Here is a 19270-nt window from a genome sequence, read left to right on the forward strand (position 1 = left end):
TGTGTGTGTATGTGTATGTGTGTGAGTGTGTTTGTGTGTGTGTGTGTTGAGATTTTACTGCTATGTCACTGAAACAAGATATGAAACAATGTAAAATAATTATTTAATAATGAACAAGCAATCTTAAGCATCAAAAAAAGCACATGGGTAGAGTACAATTGTATACTCTGAATATTTTACTTTTGAACAGTTTCAGTTCTCCAAGTCAGTAATTGCTAGGCTACTATAGACATATGAAAGCTATTATAGGAACTTTTTTTTGATTAGAAGCCAAACTCTATTGCTACAATAAGTACACACTAAGTACGGAAAGATATAACCAATTCACCTGAACTACAGGAGAAACATTTTAAGGGTGACCTGCACTGAAACGGACACCGTATTAAAGAGAAACCTTTTAATATCAGGAAAATCAGATTGCCCCAATTACTAGCCATGTGGACGGTTCCCAAACAAACACAACCACCACACCAAAGACGATTCGGTCTGTTCATTCAAAGTAAATTACAGGTACAGAATAGAAAACAGTAGGGGAGAATCTACAAGAGTAGACAAGAGTTCAGTAGTGTCAACAGTAGAGTAGAATATAATATAGTATAATGAGCGAGCTTAGCACAAAATAGAATTGAATCGAACAGCGCAGCATAGAATCAAACAAAATATAATAGAGCAGTGCAGGATAGAATCAAACATAATATAAAAGGGAAGCACCGCATAGAATAGATCTAGATCTGGTCTTCCATATGAACGAGGACTGAACAGGGAGAGCGAGCCCCTGCCAGGCTAACCAGATGTTGTGTGTCCCATCAGCTCGAGGACGAACTGATGGATCTGCAGAAGAAGATGAAGCAGACGGAGGATGAGCTGGACAAATATTCAGAGGGCCTGAAAGACGCTCAGGAGAAGCTGGAGCTGGCTGACAAGAAGGCAACGGATGTGAGTGGAACTTCGATCTCATCTTTCTCATGCGCACACGTATGAACACACATGCGACACACATACACATGCACACAGGTGACACATACATACACACACACACACATGCACAAACAGGCGACACACACAAGTGTGACACACACACACACACACACACTCACACAAACACAAATCCAGAAAAACTAGTATACATTCAAGGGGAGTCACATTTTTAATAAAATTTATTCTGGACCAGAACAATACAGTTAAAATACCCCAATAGAGAGATCACCCAGTTCTATCCTTCACACATAGACGCACATCATCACTATTGGGCTCTGATATGCACTGCTGCCCATCCGTTCACGCCTCAGTGTCTCCGTGCCAGTGGCCAAAGTGAACTCCCTTTGATCACTGCTGGCTTGGTCTCCACAACAGAGATCCCTAGATCCCTGGGCAGCCGGTCCTGACAGAATGAACACGGGAATAGAACGCAGACACACATCCATATTCATGCACGCACGCATACTCATACACATACACACACACACACATGGTAACAATAAAACACACACAGTGGTCTGTACAGTACAGTTCATTCAGAGTGCTGAAAGATGAGTGTGCGAATGAGAGTATGAACACAAACACTGACCCGTTCACATGAACCTTTCATTCCTTAGCAGGTGGGGTAATAACAATCAGGGTGAAGTTAACTGACAGGTATGTTTTAGAACATGGCCTTTTTTCATCGTCCTCTTCATCATCGTCATCATCATGGTTCTATTGTATTAATTGACATAAAATTGGTGTCTGACCAAAAAGATTGCAAATAGCAATCTTTTGAATAGAGCATATAGAAGTTAACTTTAGATATTTTGTCCTAAAGGATTAAATCATGAACAAAAGTCTATATACTCAAGGGAAGATGTGTGATCAATGATTTATTGTTATTTATGCAATGCATATGCATTGGTTAAAGTACCCCTAAATTGTAAATTTAACCGAATAGCTCTGTGGCTTATCAGATGCATTGTGGAACATAATATACCAATCTAGACTGGAGACGACTCTGGAAACCACAGCACTGGGTATCTGTCAATGGTTTCTGGGCCAGAGAGAGCAAGGGAAAGAGAGGGGAGAGACAGAAAAAGAGAGAGAGAGAGAGGGCGAGAGGGTTAGATCAAGGGAGAGAGAGCCACACAGAGGCAGAGTGAAAGTGTGAGAGTGAGCGAAAAATAGCTGGAAGAATGAGAGAGACAGAGCTTGAGAATGAGCCAGAGCAGAGGTGGTCGGGGGGATGGGAGAGGGGCGGTGGATGATGCATTGCAGACCATCTCTTGTGACTATCTTTTTTATTGTTGAGATTTTGCAGAGGATTTCCCCGGGAAACGCAAAGAGTCATAAAACTCTTTACAGGAAGGCATTCTGTTGAGAGAGAGGGGGTGAATGAGGCAAGAAAGTGTTTAAATAAACTCCCCCCCCCCTTAAAGAAAAAAAGGATTCCATGAAACTGGGTCGCTGAACCACAAGGCTGTTAAAACTGCTACTGGAAATTGTGATTTTCTTTGACCTCGCTTGATCAACATTTCCCTGCTGGATGCGTCTGTGGAAAACGCATATTCTTTCCTCTCAGTTTAAAATCAAATCAAATATTCCAATCTGAAAGAAAACCTTTTACTCTGGAAATACAACACCGCAGCAAGGCATTCCAACCGTGTAGGCCTACAATCGCAGAGATTCAACTCTGCTTACTATGAATGCCCCTGGACGTCACCACACCTCACTTATTAAGGGCAGCAGTCCGGTCATTACACATGTGAATTCATACGCAGTCTCCTTCCTGACCAGACAGTCAACCTGGTGGGAGTAAAGACAAGCAGGCGTGAGACTGTCTGATTCACTGAGTCACACACCAATACATCTGACCTGATTCCAGATGGAATATACTGGTTGCAGAAGAAGAATCGTGATAATGTGTGTGTGTGTGTGCGTGTGTGTGTGTCTGTGTGCGTGTGATTTTATGCATGTGTGTGTGTGTGTGTGCGTGTGATTTTATGCATGTGTGTGTGTGTGTGTGTGTGTGTGTGTGTGTGTGTGTGTGTGTGTGTGTGTGTGTGTGTGTGTGTGTGTGTGTGTGTGTGTGCGTGCGTGCGTCTGGCGTGCGTGCGTGCGTGCGTGTGTGTGTGTATGATGGGGCACGGTATATGTGTTGGGCCTTGACGGTTCTGCTAGTGATCAGGGGACAGGACAACACATGATTGTTTTAAAGGGAGACCTCCAGCGAGGGGCAGGGGATCGCAGGCAGGAGATCTGGTATGTGTGGAATGCAGCAGAGAGGGCAAACAGAAAGCCTCTCACTCCTGTGTCTAATGAAATCAATGCTTGCAGCGTGTCCGGTGTTTACTGGGCCAAACCAGCAAGGGGCTCCAACAGAGATCTTAATGCTGAGGCAGGAGACATTTATCTTCTCTGTTGTGGATATGAAGCGAAGTTTGAAACACAAGAAGGGGAAAAAGGGAGGTTGAGGGAGAACGACATCCTGCAGCTATTGTTCACAGCTATGTGCATGGAAACGAGAAAGTATAGAGTAAACACACTGCAGGCCAGCCAATAACAGGCCAACGGCGCAATGTGACCCTGAAATAGACAGTAATGATACATTAAATGTTATGGATGTTCTCCTTAGTGAAGATATCTCACACTGATTGCATGCTGACATGGATGTGGTCCAATGCATGCACGCACGTGAGCACGCACAAACACATTCACATGCACTAATACACCAGGACACACTGATGCCACCTGATGCATTTCACTGTAAAGTGAAATGCCAAATTAACAACGCTTTATTGAATACCAGGTATGTAGGCCTACCTGTACGGTTCATGAAGTCAGTTTGCACATTTTTTTTACTTCTCACTGACACGCACGCACGCACGCACGCACACGCACTTCAGGACAATGGAGAGAGAGAGAGAGAGAGAGAGAGAGAGAGAGAGAGAGAGAGAGAGAGAGAGAGAGAGAGAGAGAGAGAGAGAGAGAGAGAGAGAGAGAGAGAGACACACACACACACACACTCACACACGCCCCGCCTATCCTGAACCGTGACTTCATCAACCAAATCGCGCTTCGGTGACTTGGAGACTGGTACTTTGACTCCCCTCATCATTCCAGCATTTTCTATTCGCTTTTCTCGCCGCTTCCAACACTGAACCCCCGTGCCACCCTCGCTCGTCCACATCCAGGTTGCCGTACATCAAAGGACAACAATCATTTCTCATGAGACGCTTATCTTTGGGAGAAAACATCACTGGAAACCTTAGGAAATCAGCTTGCCATCGCTTGGTTACATAACTTATTTGAACTTATTTTTCATTCCGAGAGTCGCTGACGAGGCTGACCCATTTGGATTCAGTTTTCCTGGAAAGCACTTTTTGTTGTTGTCGTTATTTTTTGGAATTTAGCAAATAGGTAACATTCCATAGCCACGTTTGGGAGAACCCCAACACGGCTCCGTCGTTGTTGTTTTTTTTCTACTTGTTGTACTCAGTTTAGCACCAAGTAGCTTCATCATGGCAGGTCCGAACTCTCTAGACGCCGTGAAGAGAAAGATCCAGTGTTTGCAGCAGCAGGCGGACGAGGCTGAGGACCGCGCGCAGGTCCTGCAGCGAGAGCTGGACAGTGAACGGGAACTGCGCGAGAAAGTGAGAAAATGTTTTACTGTTTGTTTCACATCTCTGGCGCGCGCTCTCTCTCGCTCTCTCTCTCTTTTTCTGGCTCTTTTCTCGGTCGTTTGGGGCGGTATTATCAGTCGATATGACGCACCGAAACAGGGCCACATTCAGCCGTGTGATCACGAAGTTCGAAAATGCGTTACGTTTTTTAATTAATTCACCAGAATTGACTGGACTCACGCAAGGCGTTGGTCTTCCTGTGTTTCCCAATGGTGCTGGCGCAATGTGCATGCTCTGCTCCCTCCCTGGGTAGATGTCGACTGGAGGAGTTTCACTTTGTCACTGTTTAGAAGGCTACATTAAGTTCAGCGTTTGAGCACGTTGTCATCATCTATTGAACCTTAACATTTGAAGTTCTTCCCATATTTGTTAATCCAATCCCTAATTTATCCCTTGTGTTAGTCTAGAGGCGAACACTGTGAAAACAACATAGGAGTAGCCCTCCATCTTAATTATAGGCATGCAAATACCATATAGTCTAGGCCTGTGTCGTTACCCTTGCAGTATTGCCTTATTCGTTTTTTACATAAGATGACACCATCATCTTTATGGAGACAGTTCTCGATATCTTACTTTGAACATATGGAAATTACCAAGATTGGATGGAAATTCTTAACAGGCCCTGGACAGTGTGAGCTTGTTTCCCACTGCTTTATGGCACCATGACATGCACCATTCCATTTGCACTTTGAGACTTTACTTTGCTAATGCTAATGAGCATTAGTACTGAAAGGAAAGATGTGTCAATCTGGAATGATGAGAGACCAGATGCCAAACCCAAGGAATTGGCTGCTTTTTAGTTTGTGAACTGGAGCCAATAACCATTGGTGGAAGAAAATCATCTTTGTATTTATGCTTTTAGTTGGTTATTATTGTGCCTCTGTTGCTTTTACTTTTTTTTTTACCAGATTCATTTATGTACAGTGTCAGTATTCACAGAAATAGAGAAAATGGAACCATTAGTCTTGAAGCTTTGAATTGTATCAAGCTGAATTGCCAGTGGTGGTTGTATGCCTAGTGCAAGATTGATTGAGGCAAGAAACCTAAAACAGTAAGAACCTCTTTATTACAGAGCCATGGAATGGCTTTTTGACTACTTCCTTCCTTAACCACAATGCCATTGTGTTAACACTGTTAATGTGGATACATATGGATATTAATAAGGCAGACACAACCTCAGGCTAATTGGCCAAAGGGCACACACACACGCACACACGCACGCACACACACACACACACACACACACACACACACACGCACACGCACACGCACACACGCACGCACACAGCATCTGGCTCTCTTTCAAAATTGCACACTTAACATGGTTGATCACATTTATGAACTCATTAAGAATTCATGTTTTGACTGATAATACAACTTTTCATAAGGAATGAATAATGAATACAAGCGGAAACAATGATTTAACTTCATTCATTTTACTATATCAATACTAATTAGAGGTAACCAAGAAAAGCAATTGGGCAGAACCATTACATTTCGGGTGCGTATAAGCTTAAGCACTAGAAACAACATGAGCTTGTAAACAGCTGTTTGTTGCAAGACCAAAGCTTCTTCTATTACCCCGCATGCAAAATGGGAGCGACTCAGAGTCATGCCCTGGCCTGAAAACCATCTGTCACTTGGTAGAAAGGTGCCGCTATCAAAACAACAAGCATTGAGGAAGAAAAACACTTAGTGGGGCCTAAAAACTCCAGGCCATGATTGCTGTGCCTCCTTGACAGCCCTAAGACATGACCTCACCCCCCAGGTGTACTCTGTGAAGTCGTCTGTTCCATCACAGCTGTGAGGAGGGCTCCACCCTGACTCACTTTGATTTCCTCACCAAACTCAAACACAACTCCACACCTGAGGGTGTTGGCGTGTGCCTCGTCAGGTAACCAGCGATGATGATGATGTAATGGTGATCCGTTACAGAGCTCTCCATTATATCGTTTGAATCCCTCTTAATCTTCCATGAGCACGAGTGACCTTGTACCCACTCTGCCCCAACAGTGCTAACTTTTGATATAGCCTGAGATAAGATTGGATACATTAAGTCACATTCGTCGTAGAGGTCACTCCTTGTCGAGTCCTTGTGTCACAAATGAAGTTACTTTCACAGTGTTTTATTTGAATCTATAAACTTGGATTTGAATACTACGACTACAGCGTATTTAGTGGGTGAAAAGGATACCAGAGATCAGATGATAGGAAGTTGGGAACACAGGGGAATGTGGAAATAAGGAAGCTATTATGCTATTAGTGTGAGGTATCTGTGCTGGGACGACGCAGGGCAACCCTGCCTTGTCACTCCCAGGATGTCCTCTGTAGGCTGTGGCCCAAAACTTCCTGTAGTTTTACTCCAGCACTTCCTGTCTCTGTAGTCCAGCCCTGATCATCAGGAAGATACTGTGAACTGTGGTTGTTTGTGTGTGTGTGTGTGTGTGTGTGTGTGTGTGTGTGTGTGTGTGTGTGTGTGTGTGTGTGTGTGTGTGTGTGTGTGTGTGTGTGTGTGTGTGTGTGTGTGTGTGATTGTTTCTGTGCACTTCCAATTTAACTGCGAATAACTTTGTTGGCTTCCCCAAACATACTTTAGTCTTTGTTTTGAAGGATGTGTTATGTCTGCCTTGTCATACTCTTGTCCACATAGTTAGAACACATGTAGGTGATTTGGTCGACCTTAGCCTATATTCTCTTTGATAAATATTGCTATGTGAACCCTTCTTTTACTCTTGTTCTGTGTCATTTAGTTTGCTCTAATTACAGGAAAGGGCTTGGAAATATTCCAGGAATCACCATTTTCTATGGCCTGGGTTCTAAGTGAGTACGTCGCTGGCATCTTTTACTGCTTTGTGAGGCCAATGTGCTTAGTACCAGGCCTCTTACTGTTCAATGGAACCATTCTATGGAAAAAGTTACTTCCTCTTGTGGCCTTTGACTTAGGCCTACTCTTTGCCTGGGAATAGTCTCAATTTTTTTCCAAATATAACTGGCCACATGTTTTCTTGGCAGTCCCGCCCATTCCGGGGGAACGCTCCCATGTCCACAGCGAGTGGGGTTGAGGTAGTGAAACCAACGCCAAGGTGGTGTTGGGCTGCGGTCCAAGTGAGCATTAGGAACATGTATAGTCTGCCCTAGATCAAGCATGGCTTCCTCTGTATTAAAGGTTTTAATATAAGGTCTAACCTTTTTTAGGGCGATTTCAACAGGAAGGTCTCTGTAATTCCCTCTTCTCTCTGGAGCCATTCATAGATACACAGTTTCCCATTGGTTTTGAGGCAAAAGTAAAAATAACAACTCAATTTCAGACAATTTGACAAAGTGCCAGAGCAGGAGTTCCCCCATCTGTCAGCATCTGGAGTATGTGGTTGGAAGCAGTAATGGGATTGGTCAGTCTGATATATAAAGATGTAAACAGTTTTACTGGCGAGGTTTTAACAAGAGCTGTTAGTCGTTTACAGTTGCCCGACATGCTGTTGTTGGCCCGCGCCACACCTGCTACATCCCATAATAGACCATCGCGACTTGGTGGTAGGATGGGTTTTCAAAAGACCTGAAATGCAACAAACTTTTCAAAGCCTTAAATTACTTGAGTATAATTTTAAACCAACTTTTGGAATCTATGCTGTTGTGTTCATTCCCTAAAACCACAAGGAATAAATCATAATGAATAATGAATACATTCCATGGATAATGAATATTGGGTAATGGAAAACCATTCACAATGGGCAAAAAGCACAGTGTGGAAAATGAAAAGGTCTATGACAAGATCGAAAAGAACATGACACACGAAGCAACCATTTATAATAATGTGTTTCATATGTTAACTAATATTTCTCACAGCATACTTTGGCTCCCTTTCAAAGGCTGCAACTCAAAACCAAATAAGAACGCTTCAATAGGCCCGAACCACACAGGATTCAAACATCAGCATGGACTCTGAGCCACCAGAAGCAAGGGGGGGGGGGGCTCTCTATCCACTACTTCTGCCCTTCTTTATCAGAGCCATGGCCACCCCTAGTGTAGCGGTCCAGTCATGGAACATCCTGATGGGTCGTTTCATAACGCTCGATACCTTGCAGATGTACGGCGCAATCGCCTGCTAGTTTTGGCCCAGAAAGCCACTGACATACTTTTCCACGCTCTTGTAAGATCCTGGTGTTATTTTAAGCCAGGTTGATGCTACCTGGGGAACGGCAGGCTTGGACTCATGTCCTCCATTAAGACTGAACTGGATCAATGGCTGTTGAGGGGAGGAGTAAGCACAGCACCTCCACGTAGTTTGGTATCTGGCTTTTTCAGCATTTTCCGCCTCCACAGATGGTTGCAATTAGTGTGTGTGTGTGTGTGTGTGTGTGTGTGTGTGTGTGTGTGTGTGTGTGTGTGTGTGTATATGTGTGTCTGTGTGTGCACGTGTGTGCTGTGCGCGCGTGTGTCTGCGAGCGTATGTGTGTGCATGAGGGTTTCTGCATGTCACTATACTGTCTTACGTCTTGCTGATACTCCACCACAAATTCCACAAAGTTAATTTGTCCATATAAGGAGTGAGTCCCTGGCAGCTGGGGAATGCAGAGCTGGTGACGAAGGAAGGGGCATGGCCAGAGAGTGGGAGAGATATGGGGGGAGAATGGCCAGAGAGAGAAGGGGAGAGAAAGTCACAAGGGAAAGGAGAGAGGAAATGAGTTTGCGTTATGACTTTGGTACAGCTTAAGCAGCTCTATTTTCAATTTTACTTTCTTTCAAATGGCTTTCGGTTACAAAGACACACTCTTTGTCCAGTGAGCCACAAGTGCTTTCACCTGTAGGACAATAAATGGACCTTGCACTTCGACAACAGTTTTTACCTCTATATGAGTCCGGCTGGAACCTGATTCATGGTTGTTCCAGTTGGGTCAATGTCTTCCTTCTTCCAGTAAACAAGAAAGAAAAGAAAAACTCAGTGTGCTGAATACCTCAGTGTGTATACCTTGTAAGGGGAGGGCCCTTTGTTAACCCCTGGAAATGAGTGGATGAACTTTAGGCCTTGGAGACCATCTGGAACCACATGTGGTATAAACACCCCCCCTGTGTTTACAGCCGATCCACAATCCCCTTAATTGTTGAACCTCGGTGATGGGCAGAGCCGTGTTGTCATGCAGTGCTGTAAGCTGTTTGCTTGGTCCGAGCCATTGTATGTGTAGACTTATGGTTCATTGTATGCCTGCATTGGTTGCCAGGTGTTTCCATGTTTTCATAACAACCAGTGACTTGACATTTGACTGGCGTGTTGCCAGTAGATTGATTGAGTTATGGATGACTTGAGACTATTTGTTTGTGGTATCATGTTTGCATGCATGCATATGTACAATTTAATGTGTATCTTTGTCTCTGTGGGAAAGAGTTTATGTGAGCGTGTGTGTGTGTGTGTGTGTGTGTGTGTGTGTGTTGTGACATGTGTGCCTGGAAATGTTTTACAGCATCCGATCTGCCATGTAACTGACCTGGGGCTCATGAATAGTATGTTTGTTTGTATGTGTGTGTGTGTGTGTGTGTGTGTGTGTGTGTGTGTGTGTGTGTGTGTGTGTGTGTGTGTGTGTGTGTGTGTGTGTGTGTGTGTGTGTGTGTGTTTGTGTGTGTGCATGTGTCTGGAAGGCATTCCCTTCAACCCATTGCTTCTCTCAGGAATTAACAATATACCAACATGTGTTAGGGCCCAGGTCTGTATTCAGTTCAATGTTCTCCTCTTAAAGCCATTGATGTCATGCTGACTGACAAGGACCTTACAAAAACACTAGTGATCCAGACCCCATTGTGTGTGACTTATGGTTCCCTATTCATGTCATAGGTCTTTGCGCCGTATGCGATTAGATGAACCCACTTCAGTTTAAAAGGTTGTTTCCTTGTGAGAGAGAGAGAGAGGGAGATTTTTTTTACTCTGTCTAGCTACTTATGCCGAGCTAACTTACAGAGGTAGCTAACATCACAAGTGAAAATTTTAAATTTATCTCAAAATATACCAGAGTGGATTTTCAGTTGCAACACCACCTTGAAACGTTGGAAGGACTGGAAGGACTGCGCACGTCGGCCTGATTAGCCGGTTCCCCTGTGCCCGCCACCTAGCTCGGTCGCTCTCCTTCCCACCCAGTTACCTCTTCCCTTTTCATCTTGGCTGGTGATGACCTCATTTGAATGAGGATAACCACCTGCTTACCTGCAATATCAACAAGATTTGATTTGATTTTCCGGCTTATTGAGTGTCTGGCTTGTAGACTAAACTAAGGACTGGATAAATGAGGACCAGATTGCAAGCCTTGAAGTTGCTGATTTGGATAAATAAATGAAACGTGCAAGTTTTGCCTCAGAGTGCAAATATTGAATCGTACCATATAGCAAGTGTGCAGAAGTGCTTATACTTGTTTAACTTGAGTTTATACATTAAAAGTCATGATTATTAAACTAAATAAATAATGTATGCGAGAATAAACTGAATGAGATCGGTTTTGCTCTGACTTCTTGGATCTTCAGTATTTATCTTTTTCCACATGAGTCCTTAGAAGTTTTCTGGTCTCTCTGAGAAGCGAAAAGGAAATCCTCTCTGCTTCTCTGTTTGCCATTTTGTACTCCTTGATCTGCCCGTGTCTGTTTACCAAGGGCAGAAGAAGCGAGGAACAATTAGTCTTCCTATTAAACTTGACCCCGTTCTTCAGCATCCACAGTGGAAAATAGTTGGTTGTGATCTATTTAGTTTAAATCATCTCTTGGCCTACAGTTTCTCCTTATATTAAATTATTATTAACTCTAGCTATATGCAGCAGGGCTGGATCAGAGTTTGGGTTGTATCACAGATATTGTCTGCAGATGTCTCCAGCTGTCTTTAGGCTTTATGCATATCATTTCTAGTTGACTATTGATTTCTGAAACCCGTTCCACCTTGGGGAGGTCCAACAAGACACAGTTATGCCTCAGTTTCAGTTTCTGCGGCAGATGGGGCGACTCCAGTGGATTTCTTCCCAGAGTTCGGTGACATTCAAAAGCACTTCATAGGAAGTTAATACTGAACGCCCTCAGGATGAATCTTGACAGCTAATTAGAAAATGTGTGTGAGGACGTTGTACATGACATGCAGTACTGAAGAAGGAATGCATTTGCTTTATTATTTCCCATTGCACATGGGAAATAACCTCACATCATTAAAGGCTATGAGAATGAGAACTCAAAATAGAAGAATTTACAAATCTAAGTGCTATGTGATGAGTTAACTCATTCTATTTTAAACAAGGATGTGTGTGTGTCATCTCCACGACACGACACACTACCACAAACCGTCCTGGTTCCTCTCCTTTCCCATGTCTTGTCTTTTCTGGCTCTAAATGTGCTTTAATGTGTCATTTCGCTCAATAATCCTGTCTTGGTGCGGGACAAACAAAACAAAGTGTCAGGGAGGGAAACACTAACCGACGCATCAATAAGGAAACGAAAATCAGTGTGCTGATTTTCATTTCAAGAGAGTGGAAACACTCTTCATCTCCGGCAGAGCTGCAGGTGCGCCTGTCCTCATTTCCCTCCAGCTGTCCCCTACTTTTGTTCCTATTTTTATCTCAGCACTCCTTCCGCTGCTGTCCCCCGACCCACGCCCTCTTCTCCGTCACACCTCCTCCCTCTCTGTTGTCAGCAACGGAGGGAGGAGGAAGGAGAGCTTTGGGGGGAAGGTGGGGGTTCCTGGACCAGTGAGGTTCATGTTAAATGAATGGCTGAATCAAACGACCTCCCTGTTTGCGTGTGTGCCAGGCGGAGGGTGACGTAGCGGCTCTGAACCGCAGGATTCAGCTGGTGGAGGAGGAGCTGGACCGGGCCCAGGAGAGGCTGGCCACCGCGCTTCAGAAGCTGGAGGAGGCAGAGAAGGCCGCGGACGAGAGTGAGAGGTCAGTAGCACCACCTTACAGGTGGAGGCGGAGGAAGAGGTGGTGCCGGCCGAGCCAAAGATCTCTTTGTGTTTTGTCTGTCTGACAGTGACTTTCTTTTAATCTTCAGGTTGGACTGCTGGATAAAAAAAAGTGTCTGTCGGTTAAATGTACTGTACGCGTGTGTGTGTGTGTGTGTGTGTGTGTGTGTGTGTGTGTGTGTGTGTGTGTGTGTGGGTGTGTGTGTGTGTGTGTGTGTGTGCCTTGTTGCTGGAATGGTATGCAGGCTTTCGGTTACTCTACACTCCAGAGATTGCTATGTTGTTACAATCTAGCTAGTTTCAAGAAATCTCTCTCTCTCTTACTCACCCTCACTCTCACTCTCACTCTCTCTCTCTCAATCTATCCATGCATCAAAGTAGATGCCAAGCAAGGTAACTCTCCCTTCTTTATGGCATTTTCAACGCAAACAGAGGAATGAAGGTGATTGAGAACCGGGCCAGTAAGGACGAGGAGAAGATGGAGATTCAGGAAATGCAGCTTAAAGAGGCCAAACACATTGCTGAGGAGGCAGACCGCAAGTATGAGGAGGTGAGGCCGCTGCAGTGGGACGCAGTTAGAGAGTCTGCATCACTCTCGTCATCTCTGGGTGTTGAAACGAATGGAAATGAGCGGAATCGGAGCTGTGGAAAGGACAACTAAGGCTGTTATAACAGCTTTTAAATGAAGCCCATGTAAAGTCCATGTAAAGCCGTTTTTTCTTATTGGCCTCAAAAAAGGTTCCATACTGTCGCTCCTGATATGGAGATTTAGGCTGTGAAAGACCCTGCCTTCAGTACTCCATTCAAAAATAATAAAGAAATCTGAATCTGAAAGTCTTTCCTTCTGGGTCTAAGGTGGCTCGTAAACTGGTGATCCTGGAGGGAGAGCTGGAGAGGGCAGAGGACAGGGCCGAGGTGTCAGAACAGTAAGTAGAATATACACATTCACTCACTCACTCACTCACTCAATCATTCACTCACTCCCTCACACACACACACACACACACACACACACACACACACACACACACACTTCAGCAGAAGGACTCCAAGGCTGACCGTCTGTCTGTGTCTCCTCATAGTAAAGCCGGTGGGCTGGAGGAGGAACTGAAGAATGTGACCAACAACCTTAAGTCTTTAGAAGCCCAGTCTGAGAAGGTGAGTGGAAGTGTGCGGAAAGATAACGCCGGAGCTCGTATCAGCCGTGGCTGCCGGCTGGATGTTTGCTTACTACCCTGCGTGGTTTGCTGAAGCTCACTCGGGTGAAGGGCAGTTTGCATCGGCTTTCATTGTAATGACAATAGAAAAATGGGAGCAAAGTCACACCAAAATAACATTCATGAAGTGAGATGAAAGTGGTGGTTCTAGTGTAGTGAAGGACGAGCAACAATTTGCTCACAGTGTTAAATGTTTGATTTTCTACAGTATATACTTCATAACACATTTCCAAATCCATAGCTCAGCTCGAGCAAAACACGGCAAAGTGACGATAAGCATGGCTAACACACGGCTACAGTACAGATCTCTACACATGTCATTAGGAGCTGTCGTTACCATATAAACAGGGTAGTATGCTTAGTTTTCAATAATGCACACAGGGCACCGCCACAGAGTACGCACTTCTAAGTAGCACTTAAGCAATGGAAAAAAATAACTCTTCTGGGAAGTACAACTGCTTTTCCGGCCCACTCATCAGGCTCTACTTGAAGATGAGTTAATAATTATTAGCCATGGCGCTTTGGCCCGCACAGTTCCACCGTGTCCTGTACTTAGACCTTTCTATGGCTCAGTGCACAAGGTTCAACAGGCCTCTCTCCTCACCAAAGCATTATTCCTAGTCCCTATAATTGCACACCGCAGCTCCCTACCTGATACCCAAACATTCATTTCCCTTGTAAATCGTGTTATGAGGTGACCCTGGTCCTAACATATCCATGGTCTGGCACGTGGCCGCTCCTAACTATGGGGTAGCAGATCGTCTACTGTGATGTCCACAGCACAGGCCACCATACACACCCACCCTGAAGAATCGGCTGCTTTGTAACGCTGTCAGCACTGCAGTCTGCCAGGATTAGTTTAAAATTTACGACCATAATGATCATGATCATGATCCTCTCTCTTTCTTATCTTTCTCTTTCTTTATACTCTCTCCCTTTCTCTTTCTTTATATTCTCTCTCTTTCTCTTTCTCCCTCTCTCTCTCTCTCTCTCTCTCTCTGTCTCTCTCTCTCTCTCTCTCTCTGTCTCTGTCTCTCTTTCTCTCTCTCTCTTTCTTTCTCTTTCTCTCTCTCTCTCTCTCTCTCTCTCTCTCTCTCTCTCTCTCTCTCTCTCTCTCTCTCTCTCTCTCTCTCTCTCTCCTTTAATGCATGACTTAGCCTTGTTCTGCATTCGCACTCCAGGACCAAGCCTGTTGCATGCCTCTGGTCCCTTCATGTCAAGCATTAGAAAGAGTGGTGTGTTTGTGTGTGTACGAGCTCTGTAGGCCTTTACATAGACGTTAGGTCTGCCGTATGTGCATGTAGGCAGGTCTGGGAAACCAGGCCTGCCTCCAATTCCGAGACTCTCCAGACGTTTTTCACTTAAAGTTCTTCTGCAATATTAAACTTTAATACATTTGATTATTTATCGCGACTGGACATGATGTGGGCGTCAAGACATCTGGACATCAACTCCATAACAGAAAACAAACATAGAAAAGCAACGAACACAAAAACACGTACTATGCACTTCTTGATTCCTCTCACTATTTCAGGTCCACAAGCGGACACTAATGCACCCCAACACCCGAGAACAAAAGGGTTTGTTTTGGCGAGCAATGTGTAACGCGAAGCCGTCTGTCTGTCTGTTCCAACAGTACTCTGAGAAGGAAGACAAGTACGAGGAGGAAATTAAGGTTCTCAGTGACAAGTTGAAGGAGGTGAGTTGTCGCTCTCACTCCTCTCCCGAAGCCTTCTTACTGCGTTCATAACACCGTGCAGGGAAGCATCTGAGGTCACTGACTCCTCTGTGATCATGGTTCCATCGCGTTGAATATGAACTATGAATATAGAGGACCTATCCGAGGGAAAAAGATGGTGATGATTAACTTATTTAAATAATTAAAAAATGAATATGTTATGCAGCGAGTAAATGTGCAGTAATCTTTCCCACATCAAAAAGGTTGGATTGTGTCCCATCATTTCCAGATTTACTCCACTTGGATTGATTATTTGGCACGTTTAACGATTTTGGGAAAATGAAAATGAGGCATTTGTTATTGTTTGACAGGCTGAGACTCGTGCTGAGTTTGCAGAGAGGACAGTGGCCAAACTGGAAAAATCCATTGACGACCTGGAAGGTACGGATTCACACACCAACACAGGCACATTCAGTTTGTTTACAGGGACGGAAGATTATCATTTTCTATTGGGGTTGGGTGGGGCTGATCTTAGATGTAAAACAGGTTATAGACTTGGAAGAGTTTCAGTTTTTTACTATTTAAAAAGATGGCCGGTTTTCAAAGGAAAAGCTCACTGTGGGAGCTTTTTATGTATTCATAGTGAGTAAATGATTAGACATGTCAAGCTTACCTCCATTGAGTGAATAATTGAGCGAGATTTCCCCGTAACAGTTAGAGAATCTCACTGCCCAAAGCCTATATAGCCCCTTTTTCCATGTGCCCCTTTTCACACAGTTAATGTAGGCATCGCTCCCCCCCTGCATATTGTATTACACCAAAGTCTCTAGAAGATTTTCAGTGAACAGAAAAGAGTGAGCTGCCAATTGCATACCGAAGCACACTAATAAAATGTCGGTCTGGGTCTCCGGTGTGCACAACTATGGGATGCGGCCTTTTTTCCACTCGACATGCAAAGACTCTAGTTTGAAAAGCGCAGCTATTATATGCTAGCTAGACACTATGCAGAGCTTTCAAGGTTAGCATTGTTGAGCTGTGGAAGCACATACCACAGAGTTAAACGGGTTAGAGGGAGGCCGTTTTAACGAGGCCTTCAGCACAGGTGGGAACACCCCTGTGTGTGAATGAAAGCGCCTGTGAAAGTGTTTTGTAGCTCGCTGGCATCTCCTAAGGCAGACTTGGACCTGTACTCACAATCTATCTATCATTCGTACGTCTGACCATCCATCCTTCTTTTTCTTTCTCCCATCTTCCTTTTTTCCTCTGCGCTCTTTGTGTTCATCTGCCGTTCCTCCAAATCCCTGCTTTCTACTTGGGATTCTCTGCTGTTGTATTTGACCTCTGCTTGGTGCTCTCTGCCGACATCTGACCTCCAGATGAACTATATGCTCAGAAGCTGAAGTATAAGGCCATCAGCGAGGAGCTGGACCATGCCCTCAATGACATGACCTCTCTGTAGCGACTGACTCCCTCTCTCTATGTCTCTATACATCCCTTCAACCCATTCTTCATCTCTTCCAATTCCCGCACCTTCTTCACCCAGCTTTGGTTTTGGGTTCTGGTCCTGAAATCCTGTCTGAGTCTTTCTATGTATTTTATTTTCTTTCTTCCAATTGAATATATGTGACTTTTTCTGCAAAAAAAAAGTTATTAAAAATATTCTTCCTTTTCATCTTTCTTGTCTCTGGGCATACGCTGCTGCAGCTTTTATCATCATGCATTGATTGTAATTATTTTGGTAAACGGATTACCAAGTGTCTAGTTGCAAATCATTATGTACTCTACATAATCTCTTTCTCTCGGTTATCAACGATATGCCTTTTACACGGTGAGATTCCCGCAAAGAGTTAGCATGGGTTGCCGTGGTAAAGAGTGTGTGCACCTCACTGGGTTCTGCAATGCCTCACCATTGGTTTCCTAATGTGTTTTTCAGATATAACATTTTTACAACGCAAATATAATTGTATTTTTCTAGTCTCTTACGTAACAATAGGTCACCGTCGGTTTAAATAACATAACAACAGCATAGGCAAATAATAAAACATGGAGGTACTAAATCGTTTTTAAAAATAATCAGTTAAGTAAATGTTTAGCTAACAGCCAGCTGCTGGCATATAATATCCATCAGCAGTTTAAGCATGCAGACTAACCTAGAAGTTTTTTATTGGACTTTCTAAAGTGTGGGGTGAGTCCGGTTTACTGCATGTGGAACAGATTAACGTCGCTCAGGGACATCGTTTGAGTGCATTCTCGTAAATCGTCCACCGTTGAAGTTATGTTTGCAAAAGTTTTAAATGTGCAATTAATGACAAATGAATATGCCCGCGGTTGCCTCTAGTGTGCTAATTTCATGTGACGCTATTTCTGACGATATATTAGGATTAATTTTAATGAACTAATATTATGACTTCTAACTGTCATCCTTTTTCTCCAAACTATAGAGCAATTATCAAGTGCCAAAGAAGATAACCTGGGTATGCATCAAGTTTTGGACCAGACTCTACTGGAGCTCAACAGCTTATAAACACATAAGAGACGAAGAGGATGACATAGAGTCACGTTACATTCCATCAATGTTCAACATATTCCACACTTTCCGCTGGATATATTTTTCCTCCAGTGAGAAAACAGGGTGTTAACTTAAAACTTGTATCCTGATGTTTTTTGTTTTTTGTTAATTCTTACTTATTTTAAGGCACAGCATTCTTTATGTCTTTTAAAATTACAAAATCATTCCAACACCATTACATTTATTGAGTTCCTCCTTCTTTTGGCATTTTCTTCAACAATCTATGACCACTTTTATACGAACAATGGACAATGAATATATGCCTGGCCACTCAAGACATTTATTTTTATCACCCATGCCATATTATATAGTGGATAACATGATTTAGCTCTCTTTATGAATGGCTCTTTAGTGCCATCTAGAGTATTTTTGGATGAAAGTCAACTGTTTCCCTCATAACGGTGATTGACTGTATGCTCATTTTTGACAGCCCAGTAAACTTTGTTGTGTTATCTCTCCTTTGATTGTTTTGCTGGTGACGGTTTGCAATTTCTATCTCTTTGTTGCGCCCTGTTCTTTAAATATTTTAGTGTCAGCGTCGTCAAATTGTGGTTTCAATGGTCAAAGCAAAACTATGCAATCAGTCATTAGCGCCCGCTGTTTCACAATCAAACAGGCCTATGCAAAAAAAATTACGCATCCATCATTTAATAACAAAAACAACATTTTCTTTCGCTGCAAATATCATTTGATTCCTTGGTCTAAAATGGATCCAATCAAACAGACTCTGTTAAGGCCTGGTCCTATGTGATCTATGGTAATCAGAAAGAGCCTGTATTATCCAGTCTGGTAGTTAAGGCCAGTGCACCAGTGTGTACATCTCCATTAGTACCACTGCCAGTTCGGTTTGATTACCCAGCAAACCCAAACAGATGCAGATGTTTCCCAGCATTCGAGGTTGGGGGTCATCTTTGACGGAGCCCAAAACCACTGGAAGTCCAGTTTTATAAACCATCAGCATTTATTGTATATAGTAGAATAATGTTAGGTATTTCAATTTGAAATTTCATTCTCCAATTTTCTCATACAGTTTTGACAGGTGACAATTGAAACCAAAGAATTCCTATATAGGAACCAATGAAACTTAAAATGTTTTGTTAATGAAGTACAATGTGTATGGATCTCACTCTTTTCGCCATGAAAACACATTTGACAAAATCTGTTTTTAAATGTCTTTATTTGCTCCCCTGCCTCCCCATTTCAATTTCATTAAAAATGTTTTTTACACAAAATGTC

At 43.5% G+C, this 19270-nt stretch overlaps 1 protein-coding gene across 4 annotated transcripts in view; it reads left to right on the forward strand.

Annotated features, from left to right (window-relative positions):
* tpm4a (tropomyosin 4a) overlaps nucleotides 1-19270 on the forward strand; it is a 21211-nt gene extending 1941 nt beyond the window's left edge. The window contains exons 2-9 of one of the 4 annotated variants that reach the window (XM_079739852.1): nucleotides 811-936; nucleotides 12417-12550; nucleotides 13003-13120; nucleotides 13426-13496; nucleotides 13653-13728; nucleotides 15424-15486; nucleotides 15837-15906; nucleotides 16842-17886. In XM_079739852.1, coding sequence (XP_079595978.1) covers nucleotides 811-936; nucleotides 12417-12550; nucleotides 13003-13120; nucleotides 13426-13496; nucleotides 13653-13728; nucleotides 15424-15486; nucleotides 15837-15906; nucleotides 16842-16924 — 741 coding nt within the window. In that variant the 3' untranslated portion in view covers nucleotides 16925-17886. Of the gene's footprint in view, nucleotides 1-810; nucleotides 937-4046; nucleotides 4620-12416; nucleotides 12551-13002; nucleotides 13121-13425; nucleotides 13497-13652; nucleotides 13729-15423; nucleotides 15487-15836; nucleotides 15907-16841; nucleotides 17887-17906 lie in introns of those variants that run through there. The other 3 variants (XM_079739850.1, XM_079739853.1, XM_079739851.1) reach the window with 3 other exon arrangements.

The sequence above is a fragment of the Pollachius pollachius genome, assembly GCF_949987615.1.
Source record: "Pollachius pollachius genome assembly, chromosome: 7".
NCBI classification, from domain to species: domain Eukaryota; kingdom Metazoa; phylum Chordata; class Actinopteri; order Gadiformes; family Gadidae; genus Pollachius; species Pollachius pollachius.